This window comes from Aethalodelphis obliquidens, unplaced genomic scaffold, assembly GCF_003676395.1.
Source record: "Aethalodelphis obliquidens isolate GAN/ISIS:26980383/991018 unplaced genomic scaffold, ASM367639v1 scaffold3, whole genome shotgun sequence".
Classification (NCBI taxonomy): Eukaryota; Metazoa; Chordata; class Mammalia; order Artiodactyla; family Delphinidae; genus Aethalodelphis; species Aethalodelphis obliquidens.
This window is the reverse complement of record NW_020837947.1, coordinates 9,318,603-9,339,953: the sequence shown is the minus strand read 5'-3', so window position 1 is coordinate 9,339,953 and position 21,351 is coordinate 9,318,603. Positions and strand designations below refer to the sequence as shown.

The following is a 21,351-nucleotide window of genomic DNA, read 5'->3' as shown; positions in this document are numbered from 1 at the left end:
TGCTTTACTGAAAGCACCTTTGCTCACTTAGACAAGTGTGCTGGCAGAATAAATTCCTAGAAGTAGAGCTGCTAGTTCCAAGGTTATGGTCATTTCTAATTTTGTTAAGTATTACCAAATCAGCCAAGTTATTTAAGTGAGACTTGATTTCTTCATGTCTGTAAATAGTGACCAACAACGACTTTCTCAAAGGTTTCCTATAAGGATCAAGTGAGATTAAGGCATGTTAAAAGCCTACTACATAGCAAGTAGGTTGTCAATGAATGTCAGCCTGCAACTTTACTTTTACTTAGAAAGACAACTATTTATGAATATTAGGATGATTATAGCTGTGGCCCTGAGCTCAGCAAACACAAAAATTCACAGAAAACATTGTAGTATCATATCCATTTTAAACCCCATTGTTGGACATAACCAATGAAATCTCTGGAAGTCAGAGTATTTTTGAGAGGACACAATTTGACATTAAATACCGCTTTCCTGGCCTGAAGTTGATTTTTGATAGTTGCCTATTTAAAAAATATATGTATATATATTCCTGATGATAAAAACAAGATTTACTGTGCTAATATATCCATCAAGATGTGTCTTCCAGTCATGGCTTTTGTACTTGAGTGAAAATCTTGCTGCTCATTTAAAGTCATTCATTTATTAATAAAGCCCATACATCCGACTCTGAAGAAAAACCTTTTGATAAGAAAATGGAAAATTTTAGACCTCTCGTTTCCATTTCGAGAAACCTGTTGTCTCCCCCAAACCTCTGGGGCCCTGAGACGTTTTTAAATTTATCAACAGCCCAGAAGGAGGTTAATGGGGCGCCTCAGAACGAAATTCCCAAGCGTGCGGGCCCAGAAGCCCCAGCCGGGACCACAGTCCGCGGTCAGCTGCAGGCTGGAGGCAGATCCTCCTCGGAGGGCCAGTCGGACTAGGAAGCCATTGCTCCGCTCCGTGCCGGCTGTCTATTGAACACTCACTTCACTCAGCCCAGAGCTCGACCGGCCCCCACAGCCATCCCGACGCGGGACAAAGATCCCGTCGGTGACTCGTGCCCGCCGGGGGACGCAGAGCTCTGGTCGCACCCCCGTGCATCTCGCACCGAAACTTCAGCCGCGGTGGACGGCCGGAGGCGGTCGGGACTCGGCTCCCCGGGCAGGCGTTCCCTCAAAGCGTGTCCCCAGTCCCCTTCACCGTCCCCACGGGCGGCCAGGCAGGGAGCGGCCGGGGGCCGTGATCCGGCCCCGGCCGCCACTCGCGGACGCGGCCCGGAGCGCTGGAACAAAGGGCGCCCGGAGGCGCGGCCCGGGGTGGAGGCTCCGGGCGGGGGCGGAAAGTGGGAGAGGAGGCCGGGCCGGCCGAGGGCACCGGGCGCGCTTCCGCCGGCCGCGCCGCGCACGCCGCGGTAAATGGGAGGCTCGGCCGGCGGGGGCGGGGGCCGCGCAGCCGGGGAGTTTCAGGAACTGGAGGAGCGGGCGGCGGCTGGAGTCGCCCAGAGCCGAGACTCGGGGCCGAGGCGGAGCCGCCGCCGCCGCCGCCGCCGCCGCCGCGCCGGGGCCCAGCCGTAGCCGCCGCTGCCTTCGCCCTCGTCCGGCCGACTCGGGCCGACAGACGCGGCGCGGGAGAGGAGCCGGCCGTCCCGGGCCAAGGATCCGCCCGCCATGGCCACCAAGGTGAGGGGCGCGCGGCCCAGGCCCGGCCGGCCGCTCGGCCCAGCAGCGGCGCGGGAGGGTCGGGCCCGGGGGCACGGGCGGCGGCGCCGCCGGGGAGGCCGAGAGGTCGCGCCGGGGCCCACCCGGCCCCCGCAGGGCTCGGGTTACGCGGAGCGGGCGGGTGGCCGGGGCTCGGGCGCCCGGGGGCTCGGCTGGCGGCGCGGGAGGGTCTCGGGGCGGGACCCCGGCCGCTTGCGGCTCCGTCTGCAAAGTTTGCGCCTGAGCGTGGGCCGCGGCCGCCGGGAGAGAGAGAAGTTCCCGCAGCCCCGGCGCCCGCTCCGAGAAGCCGCCTGACAGCCGGGAGCCCCGACTCTTTCCCGAGTGGAGTCCACTCCTCACCTCCCTGCGCGTCCGGCCGCCGCGGGAGCAGCGTCCCCTCCTTCCGCAGAGGGTGGGACCCCGGCTCCACGGGCCGCTTTCGGGGGCCCGACCCCCGCCGGGGAGGACTGAGAATTTAAAATCCAGGCCGGTGAACGAGGGTTCCCGGGGAGGGAAAACGACAGTGGAACGCCCCGCTCCTCCACTTCCCTCAGTTTTCCTGTTTTTTTTCTTTTGTTTTGCTACCTTTTTGGTTTGAATGTTATTTCCAGCATGAATAAAATGCAAAGAGGGAAATGACTCTGCTTTCAATTACGTGTCTGCTTAAAAAAAGGGCCAGGCCCGAATTACGTGGTGGAACTTTGACTAGCGCTAGGTAATTGGCCAGGAGTGCTGATTTGCTTATTTTACGGTATTGTCGGTGGAATTAGCGGTCACCCCTTGCTACCTGAGTCTGCAGGAGCGTCCATCTCCCGCTCCCTGGGCTGGGGCGTTTTCTTTAGTTCTAGATGTCACCTAGTAATGGGAAAGCCACGCTCCCCTCCACGAGCCAGTGATGGGGTTTGAGTTGACTTTTTTATTTGATTGATTTTTGCAAATAGTTTTAGTAGTGTCCCCTTTATAAACATCAGCACCCTCTACCATATTTACTTTTGAAACCTCGAAGCTTCTCTTGGGTTGGTGAAAACCTTAGATTGTTGTTGTTGGGTTTTTGTTTTTGGTAGAGAGAGAACTTTGAAAGCTGATAAATTTCAAATCCCTTTGAAAGATCAGATTGATATTTCAGTCCGTGGAATTTTGTTCTGTATCTGCCTAGGTGTAGTGTTTATTTTTTTTAAAGTGGAGATTCTTAAGGGAACCTGTTGCCTGCTGTTACTGAAATAATTACCTTCTTGTTAATATATTATTGGCTGTGCTCTTCCTTGGTTTTATTAGGTGTGATAGAACTTGCTGCCTTTTTAACGTATATCATTTTGTGTTGATATTTTTTAAAACAAAACTTAAGCCAGGGATTTCTAAGGAAATTTGATTTTGAGGTTTGTTGCCAAACATTCCAGAAATTACCAGTTACACATCCTATTTTATACTCATCTTGCAACCTTAAAAGCTGTTTGTGGTCGATACCTATTCAGAGGTGGTCAGTGTTTTGGTATTTTGCACCGTGATCTACTGATGCATGTTAGATAGACTGTCCTTTGAGTGGGACCCAGCTTAGCAACTAGTGCTGGTATATGTAATGAAAATTTTATCTGATACTTAAACCTGAACTTAGTTTTTCTGTAAAATTAGAAAGGAGAATAGTTCTTGTACTAAACTTGAATTGCATCTGTCCTCAGTAAGCACAAGCCTTAAAGCATGTGTAAGCACTTCCTACTTTTTTTTTTTGCGGTACGCGGGCCTCTCACTGTTGTGGCCTCTCCCGTTGCGGAGCACAGGCTCCGGACGCGCAGGCTCAGCAGCCATGGCTCATGGGCCCAGCCGCTCCGCGGCATATGGGATCTTCCCGGACCGGGACACGAACCCGTGTCCCCTGCATCGGCAGGCGGACTCTCAACCACTGCGCCACCAGGGAAGCCCGCACTTACTACTTTATTGTCTGCTTCTCCAAAGGCAGATTCCAGTAATTCTGAGTCTTGGTTTCTTTCACCTTTATAATCACTATTCCACACGGTACTCCTTTCCATATTTACACTGTGACAAACCACTTCTGGTTTAAAAAAAAGGAAGAGCAGAGAAGCACTTATATAGGAACCTTCTCAGTTCTCTGGTTTTCCTACTTCCTGATGATTCTTACATCAAACCAAAGTCTCATTTTTTAATTGTTCCCAGAGAGTAAATTTGTCCTTATTTTGTTACACCCCCCCCCCACTTCCCATCCCTGCCCTTACCAACATCTGAGTAGTTTGGGGTTTTTTCTTTAATTTAATCGGGTAGGTACTTTTTAGTAAGAGAGAATATACATATAGTAAGTAATAACATCTAACTTTTTTTAAAATTGAAGACTCATATGGCACTCAGGCTCCTGCTACAAGCATTAAGTGATAAGAAATAAATACAATATCTGGATATTTTAGGTAGTGTTGGGTTTCCCTTTGAATTAACCAGAAAATACCTTCAGTTCTCTCCAGATATAATTTTCTTATGTATTGCTCTTACATATTTTCTTGAAGATGCAGTTATCTTTGAACTATCATCCTTTTTAAAAAACTGCACTGGTATATTCACAATAGAAAGAAATTATCTTTTAGAAGAAAAATGAATTAGGTAGTTCTTCACTGCCAAAGAAAGTTAATCAGTAACTGCACATTTTTTTTTTTTTTTTTTCTTTTTGTGGTACGCGGGCCTCTTTGTTGTGGCCTCTCCCGTTGCGGAGCACAGGCTCCGGACGCGCAGGCTCCGGACGCGCAGGCTCAGCAGTCATGGCTCACGGGCCTAGCCGCTCCGCGGCATGTGGGATCCTCCCGGATCGGGGCACGAACCCGTGTCCCCTACATCGGCAGGCGGACTCTCAACCACTGCGCCACCAGGGAAGCCCAGTAACTGCACATTTTAAAGAAATTATCTGTTCTTTGTTTCTAATCATTACTCAGGAGAATGCTGAATTCGCGTTGAGTCCCAGTCTTGTCTCATTTAGTAAATACAAGGAAAGGCTAATATGAATGTGTAGCCTTGACTTCTAATAGGAACTACAGGTTATATTTTTACAGTCATATGGTGCACTTAGGAATAAATTATTTATTTATTAAGTCTTGGGAAAGGAATTCTTTTTTGGGGGGGCTAGATATAGCAAAAGGGACATGAAGGAACTAGTTAACGAAGTTAATCCATAGCTATATCCTTTAGCTGTAATTTCCATGTCACCGTTAACCTTTGGTAACTAATTTAAATCCTTTTGTGCTTAGGTAGTCACTTTTAGGAATAATTATTAGAACCAGATTCTAGGAGTCCCTGATGCTTTTTTTTAACTTTTCTTTCCATCTCCAATGTCTAAAGTTGTATATTTGTGTTATAGTGCTTGTCTGGTTGAATGAAGGGAGTGTGGAATGTTGAAATTAGCAGTAGGAAAAGAGTGAATTGCTCAGGAGTGTTCCATGATATACATTAGCAAGAAGAGTTTAGAAAGCATACTTTGTAGTCTTTCCTGAGCAAAAACCTCTTTTTTGAAGAGGTTTATTGAAGAAAAGAGTAGAAATATCTTTCTAAAGTGTCTTAAAGATTAAGTTGTTTTTGATAGTTTTTTATAACAGTATGGAAAATGGTAACATTCAGTTTAGCATAACAGTAATATTTTTTAAGTGTCTTCATAAATAGAATATCTAGACAGTATTTCTGTAGTCACAGAAAAATTCTATGACAGTAGGAACGTCAACCGATTTCTTATTAAAGAAGGAATAGGTGAGAAAGCATAAAAATTTTGTGAAGTTTTCTACTATACCCTGCTTCTGTGTTGACCATCTGAAAATTAGTTTTTTACTCTGATTGCCCACCAAAAACTTTGTAACTTTGCATATGCTGTTCCTCTTTTCTGGAATGCTGTTCTCTGGCCTTTTCCCCTACATACCTTCTTTTACACATTATGTCTCAGCTCAAAGCATTACTTCCTACAGAAAGCTTTCTGATCTCCCTGACCCCTGTTACAGGGTCACATCATATGTGCAGACTGCCGTTTTACATATGTTTCTCCGCCCAGTGGCTGTCTCCTTTAGGATGCTGTCAGCCCCAGGAGGATGGACTGTGTGTTTGCTCCTCTGTGTATCTTCTGTGACAGGCACAGACTAGGCTCTTGATAAACTGTTGTTCCATGAATGAATGTTGAATTTTCTTGTCCCTATTCCTCCCTCTCCAGTTTGAAAAAGCAAAAAGATTTTCCATTGAGATAGGTGGCTGTTAAAACTATTTAGCTCCACCTGTAAGCTTGTTTCTTTTAATTGTGCATTTTAGTAAAAAATTTTTAAAAGTGTGCATGCACAATGGAAAATAGACATCTACAGCTCAGTTATTGGCAATGTTTTTTAAATAAATCAGTTTTACTAATTATTACTTGAGAAATTGGTTATGTTTTAAGGTAATTGGAAAAAACATCATGCTTCTGAGATTTTAAAAAGAGTTATCTTTGGGCTTCCCTGGTGGCGCAGTAGTTGAGAATCTGCCTGCCAATGCAGGGGACACGGGTTCAAGCCCTGGTCTGGGAAGATCCCACATGCCGCGCAGCAACTGGGCCCGTGAGCCACAACTACTGAGCCTGTGCGTCTGGAGCCTGTGCTCCGCAACGAGAGGCCACGACAATGAGAGGCCCCCGCACTGCAATGAAGAGTGGCCCCTGCTTGCCACAAGTAGAGAAAGCCCTCTCACAGAAACGAAGACCTAACACAGCCAAAAATAAATAAATAAATTTTAAATAAATAAATAAAATAAAAAGAGTTATCTTTAACCCATGAATTGTTAGAAATGTGTTTAATTTCCAAAAGTATAGGGTTTTTCTATTTATCTTTTTGTTAATGATTTCAAACTTAATTTCATCATGATCAGGGAGTCTGATTGTTACTAATAACCATACCTGAAAATTTGTTGAGGCTAACTTTGTACCCAGTATATAGTCAGTTTTTATAAATGTTCCACCTGTGCATAAAAAGAATATATATATTCCCTAATCAATGTATGTATATTTTCTGTATATGTCCATATAAACTTATTAACTATGCTGTTCCCATCTGTATCCTTACTAATTCTACTTGATCTGTTGTATCTTAATGTCTTTTGGTCTACTTGACAGAGATGTTAAAATGGTGAATTTAAAAAATCTCTCTAAGGTTAGGATTAGTATTATCTTCCAGGTGAATTGAACTTTTTATCATTATTAAATGACCCTCTTTATAGTGCATTTTTTCTCAAAGACGGTTTTGTCTAAAAGTTAATGTGGTTTCACTAGCTTTCTTTTGGTAACTATTTTCCTGGTATATAAAAGCCTGTAACTGAATTGTACCTTTTCGTCTTGTTTGGCAGTCTTTGTGGCTAGAGCGTTTTGTTTGCTTTATTTGTGTTTATTGATGTGTTTGGATTTCCGGCTACCATCGTATAGATTCACTGAGGATTCCCGCCCCTCAACTTTTTAGAAGGTTTAGTTCCTTACAGGCATACCTCAGAGATGTTGTGGGTTGGTTCCAGACTACTGCAGTAAAACAAATCGCACGGACTTTTTGCCCCCCAGTGCGTTTGAAAGTGATGTTTACACTATATGGTAGTCTGTTAAGTGTGCAATAGCATTATGTCTATAAAACAATGTATATGCCTTGATTAAATAGTACTTTATTGCTAAAAATGTTAAGAGTCACAGTAGTAACACCAAAGTTCGCTGGTCACCATAACACATATAATAATAATGAAAAAGTTCGTAGTATTGGGAGAATTACCAAAAGGTGACAGAGACACGAAGTGAGCAGGTACCGTTGGAAAAATGGTGTGTCAGTGGACTTGCTCTGCTCAGGGTTGCCACAGACCTTCAGTTTGTAAACACTGCAATATCTGCAAAGTGCAATAATGCAAAGCAAATAAAAGGAGGTATGCCTGTATGTCACTTTTTTCAATTGGTTGTCGTAAGCGTGTATGTTACTATTTGTACGTTAAAGTCCAAAAGTCCTCACTATCATTACCCTCCTCCTGGGTTACAGGGACTTTAAGAAGCTCGGCTCCAGTCATCTCTCCCAGTTACAGTTACTGCCCAGGATTTTCATTCCGTCTTCTCTACCACAAATTAGACATTATTTTTGTTTTTTATACAGTTAATGTTTACTTAGATTTAATCAACTTTTACCATATCTTTGCTTCCTATTCCTTTTTACATTTCAGTTCTTTCCGGGATAATTTTTCTTTTGCCTGAAATGAATTCTTTGGAATTTCCATTAAGGAGAGTTTTTTGTTGGTAAATCTCTTATGTGTGAAAATGTGTTTTGCCCTGTGCTTGAAAGATAGTTTTCTAGGTATGGAGTTCTGTTATTTCCCCTGTTTCCTACCGTCTTTCAGGGTTACTGCTCAGAAGTCAGCCATCTAATATTGTTCCCTAATAGTCTGATACTTCCCTCTGCCTGTTTTTAAGACCTTCCCCGCGTCTTTAGTATCTTACAGTTTCACCTTAGTGTGTTCATGTGTGGATTTTATTTATATAGCCTGGGATTTATGGGCAGCTTGGATCTTAGGATGGATGTTTCAGTACTTCTGCACCAGTGCAGTTCCGTAAAATAAACTTCCTGTGATAATGGAAATAATCCTACATCTGTGCAGTCCCGTGTGGCAGCCACCTGCCACACATGGCTAAGGAAAACTTGCAGTGTGGTTAGTGTGACTGAGGAACTGTGCTTTTCATTTTAGTTTAAATAGTCACACGTGGCTACTGGCTATCATAGTGGGGAGTGCAGTTGTAGAAAATTCCCAGTGATTGTATTTCACGAATATTGCCTCTTCCCTGTTCTATCTTTCTGGAACCCTAATTAGCATGAAAAGGTCCAACAGACATCTAACTTCCTAACTTTCAACTGCCGTGTTTTCTTTGTGCTGCATTCTAGATAATTTCTTTGACTTCTGCCTTCAGTTTACTATTCTTTCTTTAGTTGGGCCTAATCTGTTCTTTGATCCATTTAATTTTCAATTATATTCTATTTTTAGAAATTGTTATTTGGTTTTGTTTCAAATCTGCTTGATCATTCTTTATATTCTCTAATTGCTCATATCTTTAAGCTTCTTTTAAGCATATTAAACATTGATTGTTTGTGTCTGTTCTAATGTCTGAGGTCTAGTTCAGCAGTTGTCTCCACTCATTCTCACTCATGGTGCCTTGTTTTCTTGTGCGTTTTATTTTCTTCTGTGAGTTGCTCATTTTCCTTGGAACTTCATCTAAGGGTTTTGATCCCTAAACTGAGTTATATTCGTACACAGAGAATTTGTCCTTGCTTATGCCAGTCTCTTGGGGACACTACATCCTTGGGATCACTGTAATTTTAATTCCTGGCTTAATGTTTTTCCAGCCATACTCTATAGCATAAATATGGACCTCAGATCTCAGGGGAAATCTCCCTTATTCCCCTACTCTGGGTCAAAGATGAGACAGGTTTCCTTGCCGTTCCCTTCTGTACAATGGGTTCTTTTTCCTTATGTTGAGGTCCTTTTGGGGTCCAGCTTCGAGCTTAATACAGGAGTGTTCGTCTGTCACCTCCCGCCTTCCCCAGGGCAGCCTGCAGAGCAGGACCCAAACTCAGGCTCTCCGGGGCATAGAGGAGACTCCTGGGGTGGAATCCTGTCTCAGAACTTTTTCCTTCCAGGGTTTCTGCTCTCGTATCCTCTGACCTCTCTAGATCCTTTCCTTTTGTGCTGACTCAACAGTGTGTGTTAAAAGGTGTTTGTGTGCTTGGGTGTGTCTTTGCTTTTAATATTTTATTCAGCACTTCAGTGTTTCAGTCTGGTGGTGGTTCATGGTATCAGCCTACCATACGTGCTGGAAGAAAATCCCAGTCAGAGCATCTTTATAACAGACTGTAAAGTGAAGGAATGGAATATCTGCACACAAAGTGTTAATCTGTTTTTTGGAGGGAAAAAAGGTGGAAAAGCAAAGTTGTTAAGCATTTTAGTTGAAACCAAACCTTAAGCTATCAAAATAACAGGCTGGGCATTTCAGTTTCCAATTGGTATTTTTATTTTTGCTCCCCCTTTGATTATCAGAAACACATGATCGGTTTAGCCCATCTTATTCATTTTTAGGTGTTGTAAAGACAGTGCTTGAGGATGTTATTCAGTATGACTCAATTTTTCTAAGCTATTTTTAGTATCTGAAAACTGAGTCATAGAGTAAGTAGTATTACCTGCAGAGGCAGGATTCAGAAGTCACCCGTTTGTGTCACGGGGGACATATAAGTCAAAGGGGCATGTGACTTTAGACATTAGTTAACTAGGTGAAAAATGGACTTTGTTCTGGGAACCGTTACCCATCATCATTCACTGACTGCTTCATTTGAGTATCGAATGAGCTCAATGCCGGGTCTTCTGCTCCACGATGGGGTGTCAGTCTGAAAGGCCTGTCCTTACCCTGAAGCTCTATTGTTCTAGCGGAGGGTAGGTCTGCTGCAGGGCGCAGGGGCCTCCTGCTGCAGCTTCTCAAGCCAGCAAGGCTTTCCAAGGAGCTGAGTCTTGAAATGTATATTTTTTTCTTTAATTCGTTGAGTGAATTTTAACCCTTATCTGATCACATCAGTCATTTAAAAAATACTTAAATAGTATATCTTAACAGTCTGCAAGTCCCGACTTTGTCTTGTAGGATCCCAGATAATCAGTTTGGCAGACAGTTTTAGCGGTTCCTATGTGCTTCTCTTACACTGGATGTAAGGCTAAGATTTGGATCCTTGCCTAAGAGAGTAGACATTCAAAAATTAATGAGCTATTTAAAATGTACCAGTTAAATGCCATTTTTAATGTATATCTAATGCAAATTCACAGAAGAGGACTTAAAAATGTAAATTTGTGTGTTAATAGTAGTTGTCTATCTCACACTTAGGAACTTCTTTTTCATTTTTAAGCCTGTTTTGTATTCTCAAGATTTTGAGTAATGAATATTTATTGCTTTTGTAATAAGGAAGAAAACAAGTTAATTTTTTTTTAAACTTAAAAACTTATTGGGCTTCCCTGGTGGCGCAGTGGTTGAGAGTCCGCCTGCTGATGCAGGGGACACGGGTTCGTGCCCCGGTCCAGGAAGATCCCACATGCCGCGGAGCGGCTGGGCCTGTGAGCCATGGCCACTGAGCCTGCGCGTCCGGAGCCTGTGCTCCGCAACGGGAGAGGCCGCAACAGTGAGGCCTGCGTACCGCAAAAAAGAAAAAAAAAAAACAAAACTTATTGTCATTAGCCAGGCCTCTCAAGCAGACTCCTAAATTTATCCATCTTCTGTTAATTTCCTTTGAATTATGCTAAGATGAAAAAAAGGTTTTAATTAATGCTTATACATAGTAAGTGGCACTTTAATAGGAAAATGCTAATGCATTCAGTATTACAAAAAGAAACTTAAAATTTATTTTTCTTCCCTCAGCACCATATTTTCTTCTTCCAAAGGAGAAAAAGTATGCTTCTTAAACTTTTAAAAATACCTAAAAACTTACTGAATAACCAGCACTGAACCTGGAGTTGTTGAAAATTGCTCTTTTAAATACATTTATGTTTTACCTGCCTCTCTGCACGCGTTCCCTCAGGAGCTCAGAGGACTCCTTCGTGAGTCAGCAGCAGTTTCATCACTCTTGTACTTTCCCCACCTTCATAAGATTTTAAAGTCAGGAGTTGAATTTAAGATTTTACAGCCTTTTTGTTGATATGTCAGGCTTACTTTGTCGCGTGATTGCTATTACCAGTAGGTATATTCAATTTCTTATAACCAAAACTAGGAAATCAGTAGGCTTTCGACTACTGAGATCTGTAGTTACATCAGATTGATCCATCTTAATCATTTAAAGCCATGATGATACCAAAAAATATGGAGATTGTTTTTTAAAATTCTAATATTTAAAGCTACTTCTGGTTCTAGTCTTTACTACTATATTTATAGTTTTTTAAAACCCATTCCCCTTTTTGATAAGTAAAAACATCTCATGCTTTTCCTGTAGTTTGTATTTAACAAGTGATAGATGGTTCTCTAAAATTTGAGTACTAAATATTTTCCCCCAAACTGCCCTCTTCTCTGACTCGTTAGGAATCTCTGCTATAAGGAAGATGATGGCAATGTAATAAGCTTCCATCTAAGAGAGAAATTGGACTCTTACTAAAGTGCATCACTATTTTATGAGTGGTGATCATGTTTCCTGAGTTTAGGCATTAATGGTGGAGCTGAGGTACCCCAGCTGCATCACAGTCCCCCGCCTGGAGAGCTCGTTAAATCACAATTGCTGTGCGATTTCTGAGTTTCTAGTTCAGGAGGTGGGCCCGGAACATGCACTTCTGCCAGTTTCAAGGTGATGCTGAGGCTGTTGGTCTAGGGACCACACTTGGAGAACCAATGTTGCAGAAGATTGAAAAAGAAAGTAAGAACCTGGGTTCGGTCCTAGGTTCATCTCTGGAATCTGTGGACTATAAAATTGGTGGGCTCTGACACACTGTGTGCAGTGAATACTTCGTTCTTGCTTAAAGTATTCTAATCTAACTGAGTTCAAGTGATGCTGAAAATTTTAAAAGCTAGTATTCTCAAAAACTGTTAAGCTGCTCATCAGCTTGTGGTTTTCAGTGTTGTATTGATTGGTTATTTGTGTTACGTGCAAAATGGCTTAATCTAGTAGAGTCTGATTATTACGGTGGTGAGGTGACTGTGACTCGTTATTACTTTTCCTGTTGCTTTTTGGTTAGCCAGAAAACATGCCCTACAATTTTGAATATCATTATAGTTCACAGTAATCAGTCCAGACTTAACGTGCTTTGTATCACATGTTCCTAAAGTGGTTGTATAATGAGAACAATTTTTTTTTTTAAGAAGATATTGGGGGTAGGAGTTTGTTAATTAATTTATTTATTTTTGCTGTGTTGGGTCTTCGTTTCTGTGCGAGGGCTTTCTCTAGTTGTGGCAAGCGGGGGCCACTCTTCATTGCGGTGTGCAGGCCTCTCACTATCGCGGCCTCTCTTGTTGCGGAGCACAGGCTCCAGACGCGCAGGCTCAGTAGTTGTGGCTCACGGGCCTAGTTGCTCCGTGACATGTGGGATCCTCCCAGACCAGGGCTCGAACCCGTGTCCCCTGCATTAACAGGCAGATTCTCAACCAGTGCGCCACCAGGGAAGCCCATTGAGAACAATTTTAATTCACTAGGGAAGATTATTATGTAAAAGAATCCTGTTTTTTAATTATTTTGTAACTTAGATAATCTATGATATTTGTGTAAATCCAGTTTTTTATCTTACTTGTGTGGTATGCACCTATACTTAATTTCGATGAATTTAAATTTCACCAGATTAAACTTTCCTGTTTGCCCACTTAGATGCCTCAAAGAAGTAAAATGACAGACGTTTTTAAAGCCAGAGAAAACAATGAATATAGTCCCTAAACTAGAAGAACCTACCTTTGAATAGTTAAGTTGATCTAGGACTCATGTATGAAGGCAGGGGTGTGCTTTAGAAAATAGTAACTTGCCTATGCACTATCAATAAGAGTTAATGTATGTCTGTATATGAACAGTGCAGAAAAATATTTTGAAATCCTTCTTGGCATTTATACCATTCAGAGTCTTTTTGTTGGTCTATAAATGGCATACACTGTTATGGAAGGAATACATCTGATTTTCACATTCTGTCGTTAACATCAGAATATTATTATACATAAATATCAAGGGTTATTTATGGGAAATGTTAAGTATGCCACCAAAAATCAAAAGCATGTTTTTTCATTCAACAGTCTCTCTCCAGAACTTATAAATACTGTAAGTGAACAAAGCATGCATTTTTCTACTCTGAAAGAATTTGTAGTCTAATGGGGGAAACAGGCACTTGAATCTCTTCAATTCAGAGTTCTCGTTGCTGTGGTAGAAGTACATGCGATGTCCAGTGATGGCACAGAATCTAGGGTTGGAAATGAGACCCTTTCGTCTGTTTTGCTGCATTTACTGTCACTGGAAACTTAAGAGTAAAACTGAGTTTATGTCAGTAAAGAGGCCACAGTTTGAAAAACTTATGTAAAAATAAAAACTAGTTAATTACTCTGACATATGTCAGTCATAGTGTAGAAGATCATTTCTCTGCTTGAGATGAGGGCGTAGTATTACATAAGTGAGGGCACATTTAGTTTGAGGTCTTTCAAACAGTTCCTTATCATAGTGACCGCCCTTGCAGGACAGAAAGTACATTTCAGAGAAGGCATACATTTCCAGTATGCCTAGTTGTGATCTAAAATTTTATCTGGGACTAGACACGAAGCCACTTTTGGGAACCAGTGAACAACACGTGCCATGCAGATAATGTTTCTATGACGTGGCTCCTTCTAAATCCCTGTGGCCTTGGACACAGCATCTGCGAATGGTTAAAACGGATCTGCTCCTTTTGATTTCCCTGTTAGCAGTTCAGTTAAAGTATTTGGAGTGTTTCCTGTGCCTGGCTTGCAACACCTAGAGTTTATTCTAGATTAGAGATTCCCAGCTGGTGAGTTTTCAGGGGATCTTTAAATCTAAATGAGCAAACATTGTTACAGACTGTTTATCTTCCTCACATTTGCAATACTGTTTTTAAAATATATGTAGATTTTGTTAGTAATAAAATACAGATACATTTCAAAATGCTAATGACTTCATAGTACCTCTTTGGCATTAAGTATTTCTCAATAAATTGTACTTTTATATGTTTACTGTTGTTTGTGGGGCGACATATGTATGTATGTAATGAATTGATCTTGAGGTTGTTGGCATTCTATAATTGAAGTTAGCTATTACATAAAAGCTATTACATTTCCTTGAATTTTACATTTGGAAAAGAAATTTTGTCATGTCTTCTATTAGAGATGCAATGAATGAAAAAATTAGTTCTATGTGATTATTAAATTTATGTATTTCAGTGCAGTAGTGGTGGAATAGCACAGAGAATGGGAGTCTGGGTTCAAATCCCAATCAAATCCAACTATATCACTTTGGAAAGTTACTTAATGCTTCGTTGTCCTCATCTGTAAAATACAAGTAATAATAGGAACTCAGGTGTGAGTTCCATTGCACAATCCAGGTAGGGCAAAAGAACAGAATTTCATTTTTCTGTAACAATTTACAACGAATTATGTCCTTATCCTGCTGGGAAAGTCAGCTATAACCTGTAGCTCACCGCCTCCTCCTCGTGCCCAGGGTTAGGTATAACTTGAGGGTGGGGATCCTTACATAATGCCTTGGGCGGAGGGTCATGTCTGGCCCTGCAGCCGCCTCTCCTGCAGTCTGCACCCTCAGGTGGGGAGTTCTGTCCCACTCCCTTGCTGTGCCTGAGGGAACCGGAGCCATTTTGCTGTTGTCCTGCTCTAGTGGGACACAAAGCTGCAAAACCCAGACACTTTCCATCCTAATGCAGTACAAGCTGTACCCCCTCCTGTCGATTTGTTGTTTCACCGGGGTTCTGGCACCGGGCTGAGGGCTCTCTCCAGGTCTCGCCATTGCCTCTGGCCTCCGCTCTGCACTTCCTCACTGTCTTTTCCCCCAGCTCAGGTCCTCTGGTCCAGGCTTTGAGAGTGGAGGTGGTGGTGGGAGAAACAGAGGCCACGCTGTGTCTCCCCATTGCAGTATTTCTCACCAGTGCTTTCTGTCTGGAGCCCAGAGTTCTCTCCATTCTCAGGGCCTTTGGAACTCACAGCCAGGAGCCCTTTACAGTGTTCTTTCATGTCATAACCTCTCCTGGGACAGTGGACACAGTGGGCACTGCTGGTTCAGATTGGGGAGGTGGGAGAAAAGGGGAGAAAACCCCCTAAAGATGAAAAAATAACATTTCAAAAATATTATCTCTACCAGATTATCTCAAGGAGTAAGTAAAAATTTATGTAAAGGGCTTACCGATGTGTCTGACTTTACAACAGGGGATTGTAGCTATGGTTGGATGGTGTTATTCGTATTATTATAAAAATAAACTATAAACTGGGATCTGTTAGACCCCAAGATCTAAGGTCTACCTTAACTGTGTTCGCGGAGTTGTAACAACTTTCTCCAATTTCAAGTTACTCTCGCGGAGGTGATGAACTTTCTATCTGCTTCTTACTTATCCCAGACTTTGTTAACCTACTTTTCCAAATCTGGGTGTCCGGCAATTTGAGTTTGATTCTTTCTGCCATTGCCTCAGTGTGCCTTGTTTTTTCTGGTAAATTACCTTTCATACATGAAAACAAGATAAAAACAAGGCAGAATGTTAGGGGCGTAGACAAAAGAATGAGGTTAAAAAGCACCTTAGCATTGCTGGAAAGTCTGTGTTATAAAACCACTACATGTGTTTAGCAGATCTGTTTACTGAGGTCACAGATAATACATCTCATTGGATCCTCATGTGGTAGATCATTGTGTTGTTTTGTTACCTTCAGTAAATCGTTGAGCCCCTATCATGGGCCAGAAACTGTTGGACCATTAGGAATACAGCATTAAAGAAAATAAATTTAAATCCCTGCACTCAGACAAAAATCCCTGCTCTCATGGACCTTGCATTCTAGTGGAGGAGATGGCAGTAAACAAGGTCAATAAGGAGAAAAATAAAATAAGGAGAAAAATACAGCTGGGAGAAGAGACCTTGCTAAGGGGTGCGTGCACGTGTGTGTGCGTGCATGCATGTGTGTGTGTGCACGCATGTGCTTGCACACACACTGTTAGATGGGGTGGCCGAGGAGGCCTCTGAGAAGGGGACCCTCAAGTCCAGACCTGAGGGAAGGTTGGTAAGTTGCACCTCTGAGGAAAGAGCATTGCCCTCAGGGAGAGTGTGCCTGGAGGTCAGTGAGGTCATGGAGGCCAGCTGAGCTGTGGGAGTGGCGAGGACCCTCAGGTCAACACTCACAGAGTGTGCCTGATGAGGAGGGCTTTGGCATTTATTCCGAGATGTGAGACCACTGGAGGGTTTCCAACACACCAAGAGCAACTGACTTTTTTCTTTCCTTTCTCTCTCTCTTTCTTCCTTCCTTCCTTTTGTTTCTTTTCTTTTCTTTTCTTTATTTTTGAGTTGAGCTTACCTTTATTGAGCCAAAGCTAACTGTAGGGAGTTAATGCTCTCTTCACTTTTACATTGGACTGAAGTCTTATTTGATCCCTTCTTGAAACTTAATTGATTTTTATCTAATTAAAATCATGCTAGGAAAATCCTGTGCTCCACTTAAGCCAATCAGTGCACAAAAGGATCAGTAGATTATCCTTTTATATATGTGTATATAAATATATATATATGAATATCCCAATCCAGTCGTTTGAAAATAATTTTTAAATAAAATTTAGAGCATCTCTAACATACTGAATTTTCAATTCTATCTTGTCTCCTGGTTATACTGAAATTAAATACATACGCCTATCAGACCATTTGCCCCTTTGGCCTATAAAGCAGTTCGTTTGCTTTCACGACCGGTGTTCACCCAGAGACAAAGTAAAATAGTTCCAGACTGGCAGATTTTAAGCAGGTATAAAAATATTCATAACCAATTACAGCCAACTTCATTCCTTTTTTTTTTTTTTGCGGTACGCGGGCCTCTCACTGTTATGGCCTCTCCCGTTGCGGAGCACAGGCTCCGGACGCGCAGGCTCAGCGGCCATGGCTCACGGGCCCAGCCGCTCCGCGGCATGTGGGATCTTCCCGGACCGGGGCACGAACCCGCGTCCCCTGCATCTGCAGGCGGACTCTCAACCACTGCGCCACCAGGGAAGCCCTTCATTCCTTTCTAACTGGAATCACTGCTTGCTAAAGCAGTTTCTTATGTAAACTTTGCGAGGCCTCAGCAATTTTGAGAACAATAGTGTAAGAAAGCAACTGGTACACTGAGAATTGGGTCAGAATGTTCTCATGGGCTTAGAAGAAACGGCATCGTCCTGGCCTAGGATTTCGAGATTCAGTGAATCTTTATTCTTTTCCTGGTTCCGTTAAGTGTTTCTGTTTTTTGTGATTTTTTTTTGGTATGAAATATATTAATGAAATTTCATATTATTTGGGCTTAAAAACTCCATGTCTGGGAGGTTTAAAGATAGTATCTGGATAGCTTGGCATAATTCAATATTTTTATTTTAACTTTTATTTATAAAAATTCCAACATAGACCAAAGAAGAATAGTACAGTAAACCCCCTATGTACCCATCACCAGCCTCAGCAATTACCAGCTCCTGGCCAATTTTGTTTCCTCTAACCTTCCTCCCCCATTTTCCCCTTCCAGACATATTGTTTTGTGATAAACATTTCAGTGTATATCTCCAAAAACAAGACTTTTAAAATACCAATACATAACAATTCCTGTTATCCTACTTAAAAATTCAGAATAAATCTTTAATATCTTGAAATATCCGTCTGATGGTATGCAGTGTAAACATTTTCATAAATTAATAGTTTGCTGTATTTATGTGGCTTGATATGCATTAAGGTAAAGACAGTGCCATCTAGTTTAGTTAGATGCTTAGTTGATGATGTTTAAAACTGTTAATAATTGGCATTTGTATGAATCTGCCAGCGTTGATGTAAGACGAATCTTGCCATAGGTAGTACGACTACAGCTAACGTACCTAAAGGTTTTAGGGTATGTGTGTGTGTTGCTTTCCTCTTGCCAACTACACACTTAACCAAAATCCTCAGCAGACAAGACCCTTCTGAAGCCTGTCTGTGCAGTGTGGTTGGTGTGGGCAATTGGAGGACGCTTAGAACTAGTGCTGAGAAGAATGGGGTTACGTACGCATTTATCAGAGGTGAGAAGGACATACCTGGCCTTTAGCCTCCAGATGGTACCTGTAGTTGGTTAAAAAGTTGATGAAAATGAAGATTGAAAAGGAAATAGTAACCATCTTATTTTAACTTAAAATATGTAAATGTACATTTATTTATCAATCCTTTGATAGGAAGCCAAGGTCTTTGAGTATGTACCTAGTTCAGAGCGATCCATCTTGTACACTGTAATGCATTGTCTGTGGTTTCCATTTCTTTTAAAGAGTTTAAACAATTTAAAAACAATTTCAAAGTACCTGTGAATACGAAATCTTAGATTTAAAAAACTTGTTGCTTCCCATTTGTCTCAACTGTTGTCTCAGCTGCGCCTACTTTGACAGGAAGCTTTTTAGCAACTTATTTTTTTATCAAGGCTCCTCAAAACATTCAATTTAGTTTTCTTAGAAATAATTACTCTTTTTTCACACTCTTGTTTCATTGGCTTATGTAATAATTCAGTTGCTTGGCTACAGCAGTTAAGTACAGCTGCAACTGGTGGGATCAGAACTGCCCCTGTATATTAGGGAGTAGCCTGCTAAGTGCAAGAGTTCATTCAGCATGACACATGTTTTATACAGAGCACAGAGCGTGTCAGTAAACCTGGCACATGGGTTGTGTGGAATACAGGCTGCATGATACTCTCCTATTAATAAGTCAGATTGTTGATATTTGTGGCTGGTTACCTGGGATTGCTTAGGTTAGAGTATGGTTCTCATGGACCCATCTGGCTTTGAGGAGAATTGATGGTGGGTGATGAATTCAGTATTTGTTCCTTACTATTTTAACTTGGTCAGCTGCCTTTAGTAGATCAGTATCCTAGTGCCATATCACGATTTAAACCATTATCAGAAGTACTTTTGTAACATTTTCAGTGAATATGGATATTAGACAATTATCTAAAAAATAACAAAATGTAGTTTACTGAAGTAATGTGCCAGTTTCTGTTTTACAAAAGAAAATGGTATCATAACTCTTTAAATTTAGAGGATCTTACAAGAATGGAGAACTTACAAGTTACAGTTTCTTTGTTAATCTTTCCTTCTACCCTAGAAGTAGGGAAGACTTAATCCTTCGGAACCAATATATTCTGCTGGTGGTAATGGGACGTGATCTTTCTCTGCATTTCAATTTAGCCGATGTTCAGTGCTTATAATTTGCAACTGAAGTAACGAGGTTTACCATAGAGGCTGTAAAAGAAGTAAAGACAAACGTAGCTTCTATTCTTGAGGCCCTCGTGGTTTTAGTATTTTAAAAAACAAGTGTACATACTCAATGGGAAAATAAAAGATACTGGCCAAATCATTTAAGGCTCGGAATACCCTCTCCCTGGCTTTCTCGGATCTGTGCCTCCCCGCCGACACCTCCTTCCCTGCCCACAGCTGAGTTCTCTGCCCGCTGTGCTTCTGTTCTACCTGTGCGTCCTCTGTCTCACACTGCTGCTGTTGTAACTGTTGCTCTTTCTGACTAGCCTTTGAGGGCAGTGGCTCTTCCTTGCTTGTTTTCATATCCTCATGGAGTGATTGGTAGTGGATATTCAGTAGATGATTTTTTGAGTAAGAGCTGGGAGCCTGCAGGGTGTACTGGAAAGGACAGTGCTGGGTTGCAGTCCCAGCTCTGCTATTTTCTGGCTCTGTGACCGTAAGCAAATTAACCATTCCGGGCTATGGTTCCTCATCTGTAATTATGCCAGAGCCTATCTTATCCCTTGCAGGGATATTAAACTTTTTATGACTTGCAGGATAGTCCCAATGTGAAGAATTGTCCTCCCCTTGCCCCAGTGCTAACTGCACCACTGTGGAGAAACACTGGCTTCAGCTAATCAGGCCTAGATCAGTCCCTAGAGCTAGACATAGGGTTACCTTACCTGACTCACAAGAGGGAGGGATGAAAACCTGAACAAAAGGGTTTTGTTTTGTTTTGTTTTGTTTTATTGCGGTACGCGGGCCTCTCACCGTTGTGGCCTCTCCCGTTGCGGAGCACAGGGCTCTGGACGCACAGGCTCAGCGGCCATGGCTCACGGGCCCAGCCGCTCCGTGGCATGTGGGATCTTCCCAGACCGGGGCACGAACCCGTGTCCCTTGCATCGGCAGGCGGACTCTCAACCACTGCGCCACCAGGGAAGCCCAAAAGGGGGTTTTTTAACCCCCCCAGTGAAGAGGGAAGCGGAGGGCGTGAATGTTGCGAGCATTCCACCGTGCTGATTCCAGTGGCGTCTTACTGGGTGAGAGAAAAGAGTGGACTGGCACGGGTTTGGTGTTGCAGAGTGGGAGACAGGGTTAGCTTTTTAGGGTGGAGTTAGATTATGGAGGATGGTGAATGCCAGGATCTAGGGAACAGGAAATCATTGGGACTTCTTGATACGTGATGTGATGCCAGTTTTATCGAGAGAGCCTCTGGCAGCGGTGGGCAGGATTGACTGGCCAAGAGGAAAGACTGTGGCAGGAAGATCAGTTAAGGGGCGGATCTGACCTACTCCAGGGTAACTGACATCACAGATGGCGCAGGGCAGAGTGCTGGGTTAAAACTCCAGTTCTCCCATTTGTCGGGCGTTCTACCTCAAGACAGGTTACTTGATGTATGTAATTGGTATGAGCTGCTGTTTCTCCTGCAGAACTGAGTGATACCACCATTGAGGGTTGCTTTGAAAATTAAGGAAGGACATATGTGAAGTACCTCCTGCCTCAAAACAGTTAGTCCCACCTCACCTTTCTCATCTTTCTGGTTTTCTCTTTTTGTAGTGTTTTTTAGGTTGCAGGAAGGACCACCTAGAAAGAGAAAAGAGGATGCTAGCAAAAACCTGGTTGGAGGTACATTTCCTGTGTCATAGAAGGTGTCTGGTTAGAAGGTTTCTGGCTTCTCCATTTTCGCATGTGATGACTCCCTCGTTCTGCATTTTTCCCATCTCTTGTTCGCTGCTTAGTCTAAATCT

The 21,351-nt window shown here is 42.5% G+C and overlaps 1 protein-coding gene across 4 annotated transcripts in view; it reads left to right on the top strand.

Moving 5' to 3' along the window:
- The first annotated feature begins 1,471 nt into the window (after nucleotides 1-1,471).
- SNX9 (sorting nexin 9) overlaps nucleotides 1,472-21,351 on the top strand; it is a 91,415-nt gene continuing 71,535 nt past the window's right edge. For all 4 annotated transcript variants that reach the window (XM_027082518.1, XM_027082528.1, XM_027082538.1 and 1 more), the window contains exon 1: nucleotides 1,472-1,667. In XM_027082518.1, the coding sequence (XP_026938319.1) occupies nucleotides 1,656-1,667 (12 nt within the window). In that variant the 5' untranslated portion in view covers nucleotides 1,472-1,655. The remainder of the gene's footprint in view (nucleotides 1,668-21,351) is intronic.